This window comes from Anomaloglossus baeobatrachus, chromosome 12 (genome assembly GCF_048569485.1).
Source record: "Anomaloglossus baeobatrachus isolate aAnoBae1 chromosome 12, aAnoBae1.hap1, whole genome shotgun sequence".
NCBI classification, from domain to species: Eukaryota; Metazoa; Chordata; class Amphibia; order Anura; family Aromobatidae; genus Anomaloglossus; species Anomaloglossus baeobatrachus.
In genome coordinates, this window is record NC_134364.1 from 87777502 (window position 1) to 87795157 (window position 17656).

General features: G+C 46.0%; 1 protein-coding gene across 4 annotated transcripts in view; it reads left to right on the forward strand.

The window, feature by feature from the left end:
• ARHGEF2 (Rho/Rac guanine nucleotide exchange factor 2) overlaps positions 1–16264 on the forward strand; it is a 166837-nt gene extending 150573 nt beyond the window's left edge. For all 4 annotated transcript variants that reach the window (XM_075330730.1, XM_075330731.1, XM_075330733.1 and 1 more), the window contains 15 exons: positions 1143–1393; positions 2301–2426; positions 2519–2636; positions 3228–3473; positions 3600–3676; positions 3776–3945; positions 4852–4919; positions 5017–5205; positions 5475–5567; positions 5681–5745; positions 5873–5914; positions 13879–13929; positions 14106–14546; positions 14640–14826; positions 15994–16264. In XM_075330730.1, coding sequence (XP_075186845.1) covers positions 1143–1393; positions 2301–2426; positions 2519–2636; positions 3228–3473; positions 3600–3676; positions 3776–3945; positions 4852–4919; positions 5017–5205; positions 5475–5567; positions 5681–5745; positions 5873–5914; positions 13879–13929; positions 14106–14546; positions 14640–14826; positions 15994–16079 — 2210 coding nt within the window. In that variant the 3' untranslated portion in view covers positions 16080–16264. The remainder of the gene's footprint in view (positions 1–1142; positions 1394–2300; positions 2427–2518; positions 2637–3227; positions 3474–3599; positions 3677–3775; positions 3946–4851; positions 4920–5016; positions 5206–5474; positions 5568–5680; positions 5746–5872; positions 5915–13878; positions 13930–14105; positions 14547–14639; positions 14827–15993) is intronic.
• Positions 16265–17656: the final 1392 nt, after the last annotated feature.

Below are 17656 nucleotides of genomic sequence, written 5' to 3' on the forward strand. Positions count from 1 at the left end.
ATTTGGAAGGAGATTGTATTATAAAAGGTGGTTACATGTCATATGCGTGCCTTATGATAGTAAGTGAAGGGGTGTTAGTTAGGATGTGGCTTATACTCTTCTCTGTAAGTTGACATGAAGTAATCACGTATTTGAATATTCTTTTTTTTTTCTTCCTGTAAATTCTCTTGTTTACATTAATAAAGAAAGATTAAACATCAAATAAGACCTCCCCCAAAAATAAGTCCTAGCAAGGATTTTAAGCATTTTCAGAGCAAGGCTTAAATATAAGCCCTCTCCTGAAAATAAGCCCTAGTCGCGGATCAATCATGAAGTGTCCATGCAGCTAAAAAAAACTTAGATACTGCAGGACACTTCATTATAGAAAGCGGGCACCCCGTAATCACACTCAGACGCTGAGCGGCAGGACCTGTAGAGATCACACCCCCACACACATCACACACGCAATCACACATCACATCACACATACAATCACCCTTCAGATCGCTCACACACACTCACCACATCCAGCGATACCGATCCTGAGAAGCCGTGCTGTGGAGCGCAAGGACCTGGGACACGTGACTTCCTCCCATCCCTGCGGCCGGGGTAGATGCTAGAATGTACGGGCTCCTGACAGGTATAACCTAACGGACGCACTCTGTACCGCTGGATGGATGGAGTGTGTGTGTCTGTGTGATATCTGATGTGTGTGTATGAGTGTCTGTATTATGAGTATGTGTGTGTCCATCCAGCAGCAGGAGGCAGCGTGCAGCATACTTGCTGGCAGCGGCTGCCGGAGATCACAGGGAGGACTTCAGAGTCACTCAGCTGTCCGGGTCTGGTGAGTATGAGTCTCCTGGAAAGGAGGGGGGGCTGTTTTTTTGGGGGGGTAAACTTACCCCCAACCGTGTTTCTTCAAGAATAAGTCCTCCTCCAAAAATAAGCCCTAGCGCTTTTTTGGGGGCAAAAAAAGTATAAGACAGTGTCTTATTTTTGGAAAAACACGATAGCTATGAGGCATACAGGAGCTAAGCTTTTCTAATTGTGGACAACACTATAATGACTCCAACTAAGTAGCATGTTTCTTGATTTTTGGAACTGCACAGTTGTAACAATGCTCCACTCTGGTCTGACACGTCTCCCATTGGCTTTCCTCTTAGAGCTTATCCAAACTGAGCTTCACCATGTTCGCACATTGAAGATTATGACCTACTTATTCCGGAAAGGAATGCTGGATGACCTGCAGATGGATCCAGCTCTGGTCCAGAAAATGTTCCCATGCGTAGATGAACTCAGTGACATCCATATCCGCTTCCTCATCCAGCTCATAGAGAGGCGCAAGGACTCCCTGGAACCTGGCAGCACCAAGAACTTTGTAATCAACAAGCTTGGAGATATCCTCATAAACCAGGTACTGCAGACTAGGAGTTAGGGTACTGTCTCACTAAACGATGTACCAGCGATTCCGAGCACGATACGACCTGGTCAGGAACGCTGGTCTGTCGCTAAATGGTCGCTGGTGAGCTGTCAGTCAGGCAGATCTCACCAACGACCAGCCACCAGCGTCTCTGTGCTTGGTAACCAGGATAAATAACGGGTAACTAAGCAAAGTTACACATCGGGTTACTAAGCAAAGCGCTTTGCTTAGTTACCCGATATTTACCCTGGCTACGTGTGTAGGGAGCCAGCGCTAAGTGGTGTATGCTGGTAACCAAAGTAAATATCGGGTAACCAAGCAAAGCGCTTTGCTTAGTTACCCGATATTTACCCTGGTTACCAGCGTAGTCTGCTTACACAGAGTCAGTGCTCGTTAGTTTCCCGCTGTCAAACACGCAGATGTGTGCTGCACAGCGGGAGACCAACAAGCAAAAAATTAACCAGAACCGTGTGTAACGATCAGCGATTTCACAGCAGAGGCCAGGTTGCTGATGAGGTCACTAGTACGTCACAAACCCTGTGACTCAGCAGCGATCTCGCTATGTGATAAGTACCCATTAGGTGCTCTACGCTATCCTATATGCTTAAACAATGCATGAGATACACATATAGATAAAAAATGGGGAAGGAGGGTAAAACTTCTTTAGATTTGCATGTAGGTTGACGTCAGGTCATCTCATCAAAAGACAATGTTGTATAGCACTAACAAGGGCTGACTACAGTTCCAACTTGCTTTTGGACAACAACATTTCTGGAGTAATAAATGCTGCTGAAGAGAACAGGATAACTTATAAGCACTTCTACTAATTAATTGTATGACATAGAGTGAGTTCCTTTTGGTTATTTTCAGTTTTTTTGGGTTTTCTCTTTTTCTTCTGCAGTTTTCAGGGACTAACACCGAACATATGAAAAAAGCTTACACTGAATTCTGCAGCCAGCACCAGAAGGCTGTGAAACTCTACAAGGAATTGTTCTCCAGAGATAAGAAATTCCAGCAGCTGATGAGAGTGAGTCCCCCTTGGAGAATTGTGTTTGGTGTTAGAAGTGTGGATGGTTCACTAATTCTTTCATTTCTGATTTGTGTCCTCTTCCCACGCAGAAATTGACACGATCTCAACTGCTCCGAAGGCATGGAGTGCCAGAATGTATTCTTCTCGTCACTCAAAGAATTACCAAGTACCCTGTCCTCATTGATCGCATACTGCAGAGCTCTAAAGGTGTGCACATCTGAGTCATATTGTTATTATAATGAGTAATGCACTATGTGCGAGCTGCTGAGAGGAGTGGGCGAAGAGCAGAGACAACGGTCACCATACAGGCATCGTTTGCCACGTGCACTTGAACGTGTTATACAGCTCCTTATGAACAGAAATATAACTATTAAATACTGCCTCTATGTACTAAAATATAACTACTTAAATACCGCCCCTATGTACAAGAAAGTAACTACTATAATACTGCCCCTATGTACAAGAATAAAACTACTATAATACTGCCCCTATTTACAAGAATATAACTACTATATAATACTGCCTCTATGTAAAAGAACTAATAAAACTAACCTCTATGTACTTTTTAGCTATTATAATACTGCCTTCTATGTAGAAAAATACAACTATAATACTGTCCCTTATGTTTAGCACATAGGGAAAAACATACCATATTGTCCAGATCTGTGGATATAATAATTTAAAATTCTGCATTTGGCTGTAAGATAACAGGGTGGCTTCAAATTCACCATTCATGGGCACTCTTGATATGCCCTCTACTATTAAATTGAGGTCCATTTACAGCCTTTATCTCTACAGGTGATGAGGAGGAGTATCAAGACTTGGCTACTTCCTTGACCCGCGTAAAGGAACTCATTTCCTCCATCGACCAGGAGGTCTACAATTCCGAAAAGAATCTGCGGCTGCAAGAAATCTACCAGAAAGTGGACAGTAAATCCGTATACTTCATCAAGGAAAATTATTTCACCAAGGAAGAGCTGCTGAGAAGGAAGCTAGTTCATGAAGGTTCCCTGCTGTGGAAGACGGTCGCCGGACGTTTCAAAGGTGACAGGATTGACCATCAGTGGGAAGATGATTGTGTATTGGTTGAGAACTCTATAACTGGATTCATTAATGTGTGGTTGTTCGCAATGGAACATTGATCTGTCATATTTTGGTCTTCTTTTATAGATGTTATCATGCTGCTAATGACGGATGTCCTGGTACTACTCCAAGAGAAGGACCAAAAATACTGCTTCCCAACCTTAGTAAGAGCTTATGAGTAAACCCTCAATAAAAGTAGACCTGGCAACTGGAAGGCAAGAATACAGTATTAATGAATCCACATAATCTTCATTGAATTATAGGACAAGTCACCAATCATCTCTTTGCAAAACCTCATTGTACGGGACATTGCCAACCAGGAAAAAGGAATGTTCCTGATCAGTGCCAAGCCTCCCGAGATGTACGAGGTTCATGCCGCCTCAAGGGAAGATCGAAACACATGGATGAAACTTATTGCACAATCCGCAAAAGCGTAAGTTAATGGACAGACTATGGGCTTTTCAAAGCACCAATATCCAACATGCATCCATACAAAATGTTTTATAACCCTTCAAGAATGCAGCTCCTAAGACTGAAATCCCTTAGTGGTATCACAGTAAAGCTAAACAAGAAAAAATAAGGATTCAGCTCACCCATTACAAGTCCATGTTCAGTGGTCAGTGCACGGGCAGAAGGCAGGCCGGCTCCTGGATGAAGATTCTATACGATTCAATGGGTTTTTGTCCAGCACCGTCCAATATATTTCTTTAATCCACAAAAACTTTTAGATAAAATTATATTTTTATTGTGCATATTACAAAAAAAAAATGCTATGAGTAAAAGCTCCTAGGAGCTCGAAACGCGTAAGGACAGATAGATGTGTTTTTAAAGGATAAAATATTTTTTAAATACTCATAATAAAAAATATAATTTTATCTAAGAAAGTTTTTGTGGATTAAAGAAATATATTGGACGGTGCTGGACAAAAACCCATTGAATCGTACAGAATCATAGTAAAGCCCCTTGCTTTGCAATCTAGCAGGTCAGTTATAGAGAAAGCCGTGGACTCGTCCTAGAGGATGGAAACATTATTATAATTGCACCTTTCATCCGGACTACATAAATAAGCATTTTGTAGTACGTAGAAAGGTGGCAATGCTACTGCCTTTAGTGGATCCTGCAATCGTGATCAGCGTGCCTGGTTGTAAAGAAGGTGAAAATATTGTGATAGCCCAAGAGATAAAGAATTTAGTTATGTTCAACTGCCTTGTGCGCAAAACTCTTTGGGGGGGGGTATCTGGATATTTGACTCGTCTTGAAGGGGCAAATTGGCTGCTTTTTTAATATGATGCTGATGCCAGTCACCTTTACGTCACTTTAATGTTTACTTAATTTTTAGATGTCCTAAACGGGAAGACTTTCCATTGATTGAGACTGAAGTGGAAGCTAAACTGAGGAAGTTGAAAGGTGTGCATGCTTTCTATTAGAATTCACGTGTCACATGAAATTGCAGATTATCCTTTTGTAGCGGAGTAGTGAAATATTACCTTTGTGTTTTTGGCAGAGCTCATACAGCAGAGGGATAGAGAAGTAGCAGACATCCTTGAAGATAAAGTGACCCTTTTCTCAAAAGTTCTTCAGCTGCAGGCAGGGGAAGACGCCCCATTGGGTGGTAACACACGCAAACTTTTCAGGACTGAATCAACAGACAGCTATCGAGGAGAGAAACTCATCGGTGAAGCCATTAAAGAAGGTAAACCTATGTGAAGCAATTGTTGCCATGAATTGGCCATTGGATCAAAACTGAGGGGGTTATTTCACTATCTATATGTAACATAACAGGAGATCAACATGGACATAATCTTGAAGAACACCTCATATTAGGTGGTTAGATTGTGTTTTGTTCCTATTTTGGCTTACTCATCCTGGCTCTGACATCTTTTCCAATATCTTACACTTGCTGTGACTTGTAAGATTGTGTGATGGTATTGATATAGCAGTTACTGATTTTTTTATTTTTAGTGGAAGCTATCAAGGATGTGATACTTTCAATTGGAACAGAACAGTACTCACTTAAAGTAGACCAGAACAATGTCACCACTAGCGACACTGCATGTGAGTATCCATTAGGGGGTTGCTGGACCTCAGACTGTACGCAGGATTTTTTAGACTTGTCTTTATGACTTCAATATGAAATATACTTATAGTGGAACTGTTGTCACCTGCAGATACTGAGAGCGGCAGTGTGAATGGATCTCTAGATTCTAACAAGGATGAAGATATCAATCTGAAGGCGAGTCCTCCATTGTTTTGTATTCGTGTTTAGGAAAACAGCTTCTCTGGATCAACGTTGTTAAACTGTCAGTCAGTTTTTGTCTGTCGCACAATTTAACTTAGGTCATGTCTAATTTTCCTTACAGGATCGTAATGGGAATCAGCTGCAGAATAAAAGTCCACAGGAGGTAAAAATCAGTACAGAGGAACCTCGCTTAACGAGCTAAGCTTGCTGTAAATTTGTAACTCAGTTTACGAGCAAGCTTTGCTGAACGAGCAAAATACTCACTGCACACACTTCCGGTTCTGTACATCCGCCGCACTCTGACCCACTCGTGCAGTCCACACAAACACACACAAGCACACACAAACAAACACGCACGCACACACACATATTACGCTCACCTTACCTTCCATCGCCGGCCTCATGGTTCTTGTAGTTCGCCGGTACAGGATGTGTATCGTCAAAATTAGCGATGAGGGAGGAACTTGCTCTGGCAGCGGAAGTTCCTCCCTCGTCGCGATGGTTACCCGATACACATCCTGTACCGGCGAACTACAAGTACCATGAGGCCGGCGATGGAACGGAAGGTAAGGTGAGCATACTATGTGTATCTTCCGTTGCATCGCCGGCTTCGTGGTACTTGTAGTTCGCCGGTACAGGATGTGTATCGGCAACCATTGCGACGAGGGAGGCACTTCCGCTGTCAGCCGCTACTTAAAGGCAGTGCGCTGGCCAATCTTCTTGTATACCGGGTGCCTTTTTATTATTTTCCTGATTTATAGTGTTGACCCTCTGTCCCTCTTCCTGTATATAGAGTGCTGATCCTCTATCCCTCCTCCTGTATTCAAAGTGCTGATCCTCTATCCCTCCTCCTGTATTCAAAGTGCTGATCCTCTATCCCTCCTCTTGTATAGTGTTGATCCTCTATCTTTCTTCCTGTATACAGAGTGCTGATCCTCTTTCTTTGTCGCTCCATTGGGAGACCCAGACAATTGGGTGTATAGCTATTGCCTCTGGAGGCCACACAAAGTATTACACTTAAAAGTGTAAGGCCCCTCCCCTTCTGGCTATACACCCCCAGTGGGATCACTGGCTCACCAGTTTTGTGCTTTGTGCGAAGGAGGCAACACATCCACGCATAGCTCCACTTTTTAGTCAGCAGCAGCTGCTGACTATGTCGGATGGAAGAAAAGAGGACACATATAGTGTCCCCAGCATGCTCCCTTCTCACCCCACTGTATGTCGGAGGTGTTTGTAAGGTTGAGGTACCCATTGCGGGTACGGCGGCAGGAGCCCACATGCTGATTCCTTCCCCATCCCTTTTTACAGGGCTCTGGGTGAAGTGGGATTTACCGGTCTCCAGGCACTGAGACCGTGCTCCATCTACAGCCCCTGGAGAAGATGCTGGATGGAGCGGAGTACATCAGGGACATGGCCCTGCTTCCTCAAGGTACTCTGTGTCCCCGTGCATTTGGCGCTCACACCGCAGCATGCTGGGTGTTGTAGTGCGCCGGGGGACATCAGCGCTGCGGCGCCTGTGCCATGGCCTCATTCAGCTTTGCTGAAGCAGGCTCACTTATGGGAATTGGTCGCGCCGGCCGCTGGGACTGCGGCGCGGCTGGCACTTGTAGTGCGCCGGGGACTTCAGCGCGGCCTGCGCTTTTACGGCGGCCGCGCTGATAACTAGAGTCCCCGGCTTTTGCGGCCTGCTTCCGTTCGTTCCCGCCCCCAGACCTGCCAGTCAGGAGAGGGGCGGGACGCTGGCCACTTCCAGGAATCGGTCGCGCCGGCCGCTGGCAGCGGCGCGGCTGGCACTTGTGGTGCGCCGGGGACTTCAGCGCGGCCCGCGCTTTTACGGCGGCCGCGCTGATAACTAGAGTCCCCGGCTTTTGTGGCCTGCTTCCGTTCGTTCCCGCCCCCAGACCTGCCAGTCAGGAGAGGGGCGGGACGCTGGCCACTTCTATGAATCGGTCGCGCCGGCCGCCGGAACTGCGGCGCGGCTGGCACTTGTGGTGCGCCGGGGACTTCAGCGCGGCCCGCGCTTTTACGGCGGCCGCGCTGTTAACTCGAGTCCCCGGCTTCTGGGCCTAGTCTCCCTTCGTTACCGCCCACAGCCCTGACAGTCAGGGTAGGGGCGTGACGCTGCATAGAGCAGAGCTGAGAGCTGGAGTATGTTTTGCATACTCCACCCCTCTCACTGTGTGCACTGTGAATCCGGATTCCCGCACTTTCTCAGGCACGCCCACGGCTTCCTTCTCTACAAGGACACCGGCAGCCATTAGTGTCAGTTTCTGTACGATACAGAGACAAGTGTGGAAGACCCTGGCATTCTGATAGTCACACAATCGCTGTAACAGGCGTTAAGCAGCACCTGTGGTGCTAACCCCACTAGTGCAGAAGTGCACTTATAGATATGCTTGTACTATATACATTGCACTGTTTGGTCGCACGTTGTATATACCCTCCTGGATTATGCGGAGGAGTTATCAGCATATTCTCTGTGTAAAACAAAGGTGCAGAACCACATGTTTTTCTATACAGCTGGTACAGCATGTACGGCTATACGGCCGGCAGGTTACATAGACTCCCATTGTATGCACTAATGGCCAGGGGATGAGGACGGTGTCTGCAGTATTTACTGACAGTTTTTCTGAGACTATGGCTATGATACTAGAAGCCTAGCAGTCCGGACATGTCTCTCACAATATGGGCACTGTTGAATCATTGATCCATGGCCCCCCTCAGTGTGAATAACTAACAGCTCCGGGAATGTCACACGCATCCCAGAGTCACGGCTCTGCACGGACGTCAGTCCCAGACAGCCTAAGTGGGCTCGCTATGAGCGGCCTCGGTTTCATCAGGGTCCTAACAGAAGGACTCGCTGTGTAATGAGGCGGAAGTAGCGGCTCAGGATTCTGATCCTGAGACCGCTCTCAATCTGGATACACCTGATTGTGACGCCATAGTAAATAATCTTATAGCGTCCATCTATAGAATGTGGGTTATTTCTCACAGCTCCTCCAGTGGAGGAGTCAGCTTCACGTATTTTTCTGGACCACTCTGCCTTCAGAGAGGCAGTCCAGGAACACCACGCTTATCCAGATATGCGCTTCTCCAAACGGCTTAGGATACACGTTATCCCTGTCCCCTGACTTGGTCAAGGACTGGACCCAATGTCCCGAGCGGCATCCTCCAATCTCCAGGCTTGTAGCTAGATCCATAGTTGCAGTGGGAGATGGAACTGCAAACTCAAAGATGCCACTGACAGACAGATGGATCTCTGGTCGAAAGCCATCTATGAGGCTGTCGGCGCACCGTTGGCTCCGGCATTCTCTCCCTTGGGGCACTCCAAGCTATTTCAGCTTGTCTTACACAGATTGACACGGTTACACGTACATCTGTGCCGCAGGTGGCATCCTTAACCTCTCAAATGTCTGCATTTGTTTCTTACGCGATTCAGGTTGTCCTGGACTCTGCGAACCGTGCGGCGGTAGCCTCCGCTACTCCGTGTTTTTAAGCAGAGCCTGGTCTGCTCGTTAAGTGAATGGAAGGCAGATTCTGCTTCCAAAAAAGGTTGCCTAACCAGTTGCCTTTTTCTGCTGACCGACTGTTTGGTGAGCGTTGGATGTAACCATCAAACAGTCCAGGGGTAAGGATTCATCCTTTCCTCAGCCCGGACACAACAAACCCCAACAGAGCAAGAGGCAGTCGGGGTTTTCGGCCTTTTCGAGGCTCGGGCAGGTCCCATTTTTCCTCGTCCAATGTGGACTCAAAAGGATCAGAGGAGCTAAGATTCTTAGCGGGCTCAGTCTCGCCCAAAAAAGCGACAGTCTGAAAACCCGCTTCCAAGGCGGCTTCCTCATGACTTGCGGCCTCGGTCGGTAGCAGGCTCTCCCGCCTTGGCGATATTTAGCTGCCATAGGTCAATGACCATTGAGTGTGAGACATTCTGTCTCACGGGTACAGGATAGAGCTCACTTCTCGTCCTCCAACTCGATTCTTCAGAATTTCTCCACCTCCCGGCCGGGCCGCTGCTCTTCTGCAAACAGGGTGCACTCTATAGGCAGAAAGAGTGATGACCCCCGTTCCTCTTCAGGAACAAGGTCACGGTTTTTACCCCAAATTCTTTGCGGTACCTATAACAACGGGCCGTTCCGTCCCGTTCTGGATCTAAAAATGCTCAGCAAGCTCGTGGACACCAGGCGGTTCCGGATGGAATCCTCCGCCATGTCATCGCCTCAAGGTCCCAAGGATATTTCCTAGCATCATTAGGCATCAAGGATGCTTATCCACACGTGCCGATTGATCCAGAGCACTAGCGTTTCTACGCTTCGTTATAGGAGACGAACACCCTCTGTTCGTAGCTCTACCTTCCGGCTAGCGACAGTCCAACTGGTCTTCGCCAAGGTCAGGGCAGCAGTAGTCATAGTCCTGCACTCTCAGGGTCACTCTGTGGTCCCGTATTTAGACGATCTACTTGTCAAGGCACTCTCTTAGGAAACATGCCAACACTGCCCGAACGTTGCGCTGGAGACTCTCTAGAGTTTTGGGTGGATCATCAACTTTTTAAAGTCAGATCCGACCCCGACCCTATCGATAACATATCTAGGCATAGAGTTTCTTACTCTCTCAGCGATAGTGAAGCTGCCACTAGACAAACAGCATTCACTACGGGCTGCAAGCTCTTCTTTAAGAACCAGTCGCACACATTGAGACGCCTCATGCACTTCCTACGTAAGTTGGTAGCAATGGAGGCAGTTCCTTTCGCGCAGTTTTACTGCATCCACTACAATGGGACATTCTCCGCCAATGGGACGAGGAGTCGACGTCCCTCAACAGAGTCGTCGTTCTTTCTCAGGCGGCCAAGGAATCTCTACGGTGGTGGCTTCTTCTCACCTCTTGGTCAAAAAGAAGGTCCTTCCTATCCCCGTCCTGGGCGATAGTTACGACAGACGCGAGTCTATCAGGGTGGGGAGCAGTTTTTCTCCACTACAGCGCTCAGGGTACGTGGACTCAGCAAGAGTCCACTCTTCAGATCAATGTTCTTGAACACAGAGCAGTGTATCTTGCCCTACAATCCTTCCAACAGCGGCTGGAAAGCAAGCATATCCGACTTCAGTCGGACAGCTCCACAGCGGTGGCATACATCAACCACCAAGGAAGAACGCGCAACCGGCAAGCCTTCCAGGAAGTCCGGCAGGTTCTGATGTGGGTGGAAGACACGGCATCCACCATATCCACAATTCACATCCCAAGTGTGGAAACTAGGAAGCTGACTTCCTAAGTCGCTGAGGTGTGGCCGAAAGAGTATGGTCTCCTCACCCGGACGGGTTTCAGGAGATCTGGCGCCGCTGACAGAGGCCGGACGTCGATCTAATGGCGTCACGGCACAACAACAATGTGCCAGCTTCATGGCACGGTTTCACAATCATCGAGCTCTGGCGGCAAACGCCTTAGTTCAGCATTGGTCGCAGTTCCAGCTACCTTAGGTGCCACCTCTGGCATTGTTGCCCAGAGTACTGCGCTAGATCAAGACCGACTGCGGCCGCGCCATCCTCGTCGCTACAAATTGGCCGAGGATGTTGTGGTACTCGGTTCTGTGGTGCCTCACGGTAGGCTAACCGGGGGCACTACCAGACCAATCAGACTGGCTGTCTCAAGGGCCATTCTTCCATTTGAATTCTACGGCCCTCAACCGGATGGTGTGGCATTGAGTCCTGGAACCTAGTGTCGTCAGGATTACCTCAGGACGTGGTTGCCACCATGAGACAGGCTAGCATACCAACGTCCGCCAAGATTGACCACAGGACGTGGAAGATGTTCTTATCTCGGTGCTCGGCGCAGGGTGTTTCTCCCTGGCCGGTTGCATCGTCTATGTTTCCTTCCTTCCTGCAATCTAGGTAGGAAAATGGGTTGTCGCTCAGTTCCCTTTAGGGACAAGTCTCAGCGCTATCTGTATTTTTTCAGAAACGACGACTTCCTCAGGTACGCACGTTCCTACGGGGAGTTTGTCTTCTCAGCACTCCGTACAAGCGGCCGTTAGAGCCCTGAGCTCTGAACAAGGTTCTAATTGCTCTCCAGATGCCGCCTTTCGAGCCTTTGAAGGATGTCTCCCTTCCCGTTTTTCACGGGAAGTGGCCTTCTAGTAACGGTCTCGTCTCTTAGGAGAGTTTCCGAGCTAGCAACGCTCTCATACAAACTCCCTTCCTGGTCCTTCACCAGGACAGGGTAGTTCTGCGTCCGGTTCCGGAATTTCTCCCTAAGGTGGTATCCCATTTTCATATCAATCAGGATATCACCTCACCTTCTTTGTGTCCTCGTCCAGTCCATCAATTTCAGAAAGATTTGCATCTGTTGGTTCTGGTGAGAGCACTCAGGTTCTACTTCCCGCATGGCGCTCCCGCGCCACCCGGATGCACTCTTTGTCCTTGTCGCTGGTCGGCGTAAACAGTCGCAAGCTTCCAGATCCACCCTTGCTCGGGGGCTCGAGGAACCAATTCTTGAAACCTACAGTTCTACTGGGCTTCTGGTTCTCTCAAGGCCGAAGGCCCATTCTACCAGAGCCGTGGGTGCATCCTGGGCATTACGGCACCAGGCTACGGCTCAGCAGGTGTGTCAGGCACCCACCTGGTCGAGTCTACTTACTTTTACCAAGCATTATCAGATGCATACCTACGCTTCGGCAGACGCCAGCCCAGGTAGATAAGTCATTCAGGCGGCGGTTGGCCACCTGTAGGAGAGGGCCGTTTGACGGCCCTATCATGAGGTATTCTTTTACCCACCCAGGGATTGCTTTTGGACATCCCAATTGTCTGGGTCTCCCAATGGAGCGACAAAGAAGAAGGGAATTTTGTTTACTTACCGTAAATTCCTTTTCTTCTAGCTCCAATTGGGAGACCCAGCACCCGCCCTGTTTTCTCGGGGTTTTTCTGTTTTTTCGGGTACACATGTTGTTCATGTGGTATGGTTCAGTTCTCCGATGTTTCCTCGGATTGAATTGGTCTTTAAACCAGTTATTGGCTTTCCTCCTTCTTGCTTTGGCACTAAAACTGGTGAGCCAGTGATCCCACTGGGGGTGTATAGCCAGAAGGGGAGGGGCCTTACACTTTTAAGTGTAATACTTTGTGTGGCCTCCAGAGGCAATAGCTATACACCCAATTGTCTGGGTCTCCCAATTGGAGCTAGAAGAAAAGGAATTTACGGTAAGTAACAAAATTCCCTTCTTCTCTTCCAGTATAGAGTGCTGATCATCTATCCCTCGTCCTGTATATAGCGTGCTTATTCTCTCTCCCTCTTGCTGTATAGAGAGTACTGCTCCTCTATCCCTCCTCTTGTGTAGAGTGCTGATCCTCTATCCCTCTTCCTATATACAGAGTGCTGATCCTCTCTCTTCCAGTATACACAGTGCTAATCCTCTATGCCTCTTCATATATACAGAGGGCTGATCTTCTATCCCTCTTCCTGTATACAGAGTACTCATCCTCCTTCCTTCCTCCTGTATAGAGAACCGATCCTCTATCACTCCTTCTGTGTAGAATGCTGATCCTTTATCCCTCATCCTGGATATAGAGTGCTAATACTTTATGCATAGAGTGATCCTCTATCCCACTCCTTGTATACAGAGTTTTGATTCTCTATCCCTCCGCTTGTGTAGAGTGCTGATCCTCTGTCCATCTTCTGGTATACAGAGTACTGATTCTCTTTTCCTCTTCCAGTATACAGAATGCTTATGATCTATCCCTCATCCTGGATATAGAGTGCTAATACTTTATGCATAGAGTGATCCTCTATCCCACTCCTTGTATACAGAGTTTTGATCCTCTATCCCTCCTCTTGTGTAGAGTGCTGATCCTCTATCCATCTTCTGGTATACAGAGTACTGATCCTCTTTTCCTCTTCCAGTATACAGAATGCTTATGATCTATCCCTCCTCTTGTGTACAGAGTGCTGATCCTCTATCCCTCTTTCAGTATATAGAGTGCAGATCCTCTTTCCCTTTTGCTGTATACAGAATACTGATCCTCTATCCCTCTCCCTGCTCATATTAATCTTTTTCTTTAGTATACTGATATATTGGTTAGACATAAATATTGAAGTGATTTGAGGATAAACTGGAGTGACTCATAACTCTGTATTTTCATTTTGTAGGAGGCTCTGCTGAGGATTTCCAGCCTATACAACCTGTTACATGGCCTACAGGTAAGGATGTGCACTCAGCTATTATAACAGATCCTAAAGTCTAAGAACATTAATACTGAATCATGGTATATGCAAAAGTCCTCTGTACATAAACCTGTACTTAGTATGTGAGTTTATGATCCCTGGTCTAGCAGTAGACAGAGCATTCTTTCAGATCCTTGTTGTTTCCTCTGCAGGTTGCGGTCACACAACAGGACAGTCTGTTGAGTCTTCAGATCCCAGACAACAGTGATAAAAAGGAAAGTCTATCCCGTACCAATTCTCGGGACTTAACTGTTGCAGAGCCCCTGTCCAAAAGCATTGACAAACCAGGGACAGAGCTGACCCTGCTTCAGAGGCAGCACACTCTACTACAGGAAGAGCTGAGGCGTAGCAGGAGGCAGTGTGAAGAACGGGCACAGGAAGCAGGGACACTGGAAACCCGCCTTAGGGAAAGTGAGCAAATCAGAAACAAACTGGAAAAAGAACTGGAAGAAGCAAAAAGACAAGTGGCCCAGGTACAGAGAGAAGGAAACAATAGCGGAATAGAGATTGGCAGGATTTGTAGATCAATTGACCCCAGGAGACGAAGCCTGCCTGCCGGAGATGCCTTGTATCAAACATTCACACCGCCCCAGGTGAGAAGGTTCTTCTTATAAGTGCCAACATCGGATATGTCTACAAATTATGGTAGTAATCTAAGATCACAACTCTTTTACCCCTCTACACAGTCGAACCATGACCAACGTTCTACCCTGGTGGACGGCACACTCCCCATCATCACATTTCAAGATGATCCAGACCTAAAGGATGACTTGAGTGACCTAACCGAGCTAGAAAGACTGCCAGAGACTGCAGACACTGAATCGTCTGAAGAAGAGGGTGGTGGTCCACCAACGTCTCCGTCAAGCACACGAGGTAAGAGTCACTAGCGACTAAGGCAGCTAAGCCAAGTGATAAGCAATTATCTAATTATATACTAGAATATCTAAGAGGACAGATTATTAATGTCATGACATCTTCAAAGATATGATGAAAACTTTTGTACTTGACTGTTTTATTCAGCCTCCCCCCAAAACTAATGAGTGTTTGGCTATGTGCCCACTTTGTGTCAAGGTAGTTGTAGTTCTAAACGCACCCTTTGGCAGAAATATTATTTGCCAAAATTGCTTTTGACCACAAAAACGCTATAAATACGCTTGCGTTTCTACCGCGTTTTTGCCACCTTTTTACCGCGATTTACATGCTTTTTCATTGCTAAAAGTCAGATGCGTTTTGATGACAAATACACTGCTAAATAAAGTTTTAACATTTAAGCACTATGAAAAAATGGAAAAAAAATGATAAATATCAAGATTATAATCCTACACAAAATAGCTGATTTTATTAAAATGATAAATGTTTAATATTTATGTATAAAATAATGTTAAATTAATGTTTTTCTTAATTTTAATTCTCGGACTATGTGTGTGTGTAAAGGGACATATCATGCCTTTAATATAATGTCAAAAACGCAGGCAATTAAATTGTCAAAAACGCTTGTTTTCTGCATCCAAAAAGCTTGTAAAACGCTGGGATTTTGATGTAGGATGAGTTTTGCATCTTCTCATTGACTCTAATGTTATCAAAACGCTGCCAAAATGGCAAAAACAATTGACATGCTGCTTCTTTAAACGCTGAGTTTTTGCCCAAAAATATGCAAATTAAAAGCAGCGTTTTGAACAGCATGGTGTGCACAAGAAATCCCTATTTCTCATAGACTTTGCTTGTAAATCAAAACGCATGCATTTTGGCATTAAAACGCTGCAGTTGAAAAAGCTGCGGAAACGCAGGTAAAAACGCAACGTGGGCACATAGCCTAAGGGAATATGCGTGACCACAGCTCAATTAAGATTCTCCTAACAATGCTTGTAGAATAAGGAGGAATGGGTGTCCAGAATCCCCTTTCTAGTGATCGATGGTAATCCTACTGATCATAGGATTAGCAATCATCCTGTGTATAAGTGATGTGTTTTTGCCTGGTAAAACCCCTTTAATATAAAGGATAACCACTCCAGTTTCTAATCTTATATTGTATTTTTACAGAATTTCTGAGAATGCAGGACATTCCAGAGGAGGCAGAGAGCGTTCACGACCTTCGAGATGCAGAGATGGACTCTTCGGAGAGTTGAGGAACTCTGACTCCCATTGTGGACACAAGATGGACGAACTGCTCCAAACAAGGGAGTGGTGAAATAAAGTGACTGATACTGTTAGTGGAGAAAGAAATTATTCAATACCCTCCCAAATAGTTTTTTTTAAAACACACAAATGAGTAGACTTTTTTAAAAAAAAAAAAAAAAAAAAAAAATGTTCCCTCAAGATGGACCAATCAAAATGTTCTCATAAGAGGCTGCATGGAACGGTTGGACTGATACAGACCAAAATGGGTGTAAGGAAGTTTGGGTTAAGTAAAAGAATTACATGGAACTTTGTCAACAAAAGGTGACTAAAAACACCCAAGTGAAAATGCGGGGAAACAATACAATAAAATACAAATCGTTTTGGAACGTCTGACTGTATTCCCTCACATTCAGAAAGTGATTGTGGGCAACGTAGCTTTCTTAGGAAGTGGTATACTGTTGCTTACTTTGACCTGCCCGGATGGACCTCTTTTATTTATTTATTTTTATGAGCTTAGATTTTTTTTTTAAGTTATTGTTTGATACATCTGAACAGGTCTGAGAAGCTGAAAATAACAGTCCCTCTTTCCTAATTTTTTTTAATGTTCACAAGCTGAACCAGTCTCCACAGTGCATCTTCGCCTTTTGGGGAGGCATTTTTACGACTGTTAAGCTGCTTTTAGTTAAGAAAGTAAAACAAGCCACGTCTTTAATTGTCGTTAAGATGCGGATCGTCGGATCACATGTGACGTCCTCTCAGGCAGGTTAATAGATATTCTTCTTCTTTCCCCAGCGATTATGCATATATACTTGTTTTTTCACAGCACTCCAACCAGGCATACATTTTTCTCAGAGCTTAGCCTTCATGATATAAAAAAAAAAGTTTCAACATATCATTATTCCCTTTTGTAGAATAAGAACCTTAAAAGAAGGCCACTTTTTGATAAAAGATTGAAATGTCCAGCCATAGAACTTTAACGCACCTCTTTTCTTACCACATACCCATCGTTCTGGACCCTCTGCCGCATATTTACCTGTCGTAATAAACAGCAACTTCTGGATAGGCAGTAAAGTGGAACTTTGGTTTACGAGAACAATCTGTTCTGGGCGTGTGCTTGTAAACCAAGTTACTCATCTAGCAAAGCAAGATTTCCCATAGGAAATAATGCAAGCTCAGACAATTCGTTCCAGAACTTGTTCAAAGTCCCATCCTGGTCCACTATTGAGCCATTCTAAACACGTACAAACACACACACATATTATGCTCACCTTACCTTCCGTTCCATCGTTTGCCTCCTGGTTCTTGTAGTTCGCCGGTACAGGATGTGTATCGGGTAACCATCACGACCGATGCCGGAGCTTCCGCTGCCAGAGCGCTGACGTCAAAGGTAGGAGCTGCTTGCCAATGATTGGTCAGCGCGCTGCTACCTTTGAGAAGCGGCAGATAGCGGACGTTCCTCCATCGTCGCAATGGTTACCCAATACACATCGTGTACCAGCGAACTACAAGAAGCGGGAGGCCGGCGATGGAACGGGGAAGGTAAGGTGAGCATAATATGTGTGTTTGTATGTGTGTGTGTGTGTGC